The sequence below is a fragment of the Lipotes vexillifer genome, unplaced genomic scaffold, assembly GCF_000442215.2.
Source record: "Lipotes vexillifer unplaced genomic scaffold, Lipotes_vexillifer_v1.1 scaffold184, whole genome shotgun sequence".
NCBI lineage: Eukaryota > Metazoa > Chordata > Mammalia > Artiodactyla > Lipotidae > Lipotes > Lipotes vexillifer.
Window position 1 is genome coordinate 2,274,255 of NW_006783561.1, and position 1,097 is coordinate 2,275,351.

At 61.7% G+C, this 1,097-nt stretch overlaps 1 protein-coding gene across 3 annotated transcripts in view; it reads right to left on the reverse strand.

The window, feature by feature from the left end:
- Positions 1–1,097, reverse strand: part of LOXL4 (lysyl oxidase like 4) — a 20,491-nt gene that overhangs the window by 10,415 nt on the left and 8,979 nt on the right. For 2 of the 3 annotated variants that reach the window (XM_007456235.1, XM_007456236.1), the window contains exons 7-8: positions 379–562; positions 49–203 (exon numbers count right to left, since the gene is read on the reverse strand). In XM_007456235.1, the coding sequence (XP_007456297.1) occupies positions 49–203; positions 379–562 (339 nt within the window). Of the gene's footprint in view, positions 1–48; positions 204–378; positions 566–1,097 lie in introns of all 3 variants that reach the window. The other variant, XM_007456237.1, reaches the window with a different exon arrangement.

Consider the following 1,097-nt stretch of genomic DNA (forward strand, 5'->3'; position numbering starts at 1 on the left):
CGCTCCCCACTGGCTCCAAGCAGTGTCCCAGGCTAGCTCGGGGCTCACCTGATCCTGGAAGCCCAAGTTAGGGATGTTGCATCTCACGGCAGCATCATTGTCATGCTGGCAACCATTCTGGGAGCCTTCCAGGGAGGGGCAGTCACTGAGGGTCCGCTCATATCCCCCGCAGCGCACCTCACTCAGGTGGATGGGCCCCAGCGCTGCAGAAGGGAGGGAGAGAGGCCATGGGAGGCTCCATCTCTGCAACCCCACACCTGCGGCTCCCCCTCCACAGAAGGGGAGAACCGGCCTGGGCCCTGGCACCCCAGGACCACCAGAGGGTGGGCCGGTGGCACATCCAGGCTCTCCCACCCCACCCCAGGCCTCCTCGCTCACCTTGGCCCAGCTGGGCCCCAAAGAGGGCCTCCCGAGCAGAGCCGAAGCCGAGCTGACGACACACGACACTGGCGGAGATGAGGTTCCACCCGTGGTCGCAGACCGTGCCCCACCGGCGGTTCATGAGCACCTCCACCCGGCCCTCGCCCACCTGGGCCCCCGAGCGGAGGCGCAGCCTCGTCTCCTGCTGGGAGAAAACCCGGCCTCAGGGAGGGCCGAGGAGGCAGGGGCAGGGGCTACATCCCCGGCAGAGCCCCTTCAGGACAGGCAGAGCCAAGGCCTGGAGTTCTGAGTTCTGTAGCTATTCCTCCGAATAAGCTGTCTTTCTCGACCTCCCCCTTCCTCGGTGACAAAGAGGGGCCACAGTAATCACAGTAATCACAAATTCCAGCCCTAACAAAAGAGCCTTAGGAGTTGGGGGTCCCTGGGCTTCACAACCTGCCACCTGCTCACTAGGCGAGTCCCTTCCTCTTGCCCAGCCTCACTGCTGCTTTGTCCTTTGGGGCTGAACCCAGAGCAACACTTCCACAGCAGATCTGTGAAATGATTTTAGAGACCCGTGGGGACGTGTGTCAATGAAACGCACAGTGGGCAAGTCACTTCCGTTCTAATGCCCTCCCGCCCGCTCCGATTTCATCGAGGACACCACCTCACGTGGTGCTGCCCTGCCCCAGTGCCTCACCAGCACTTGCTCATTGCTTTTTTTTTTTTTTTTTTTT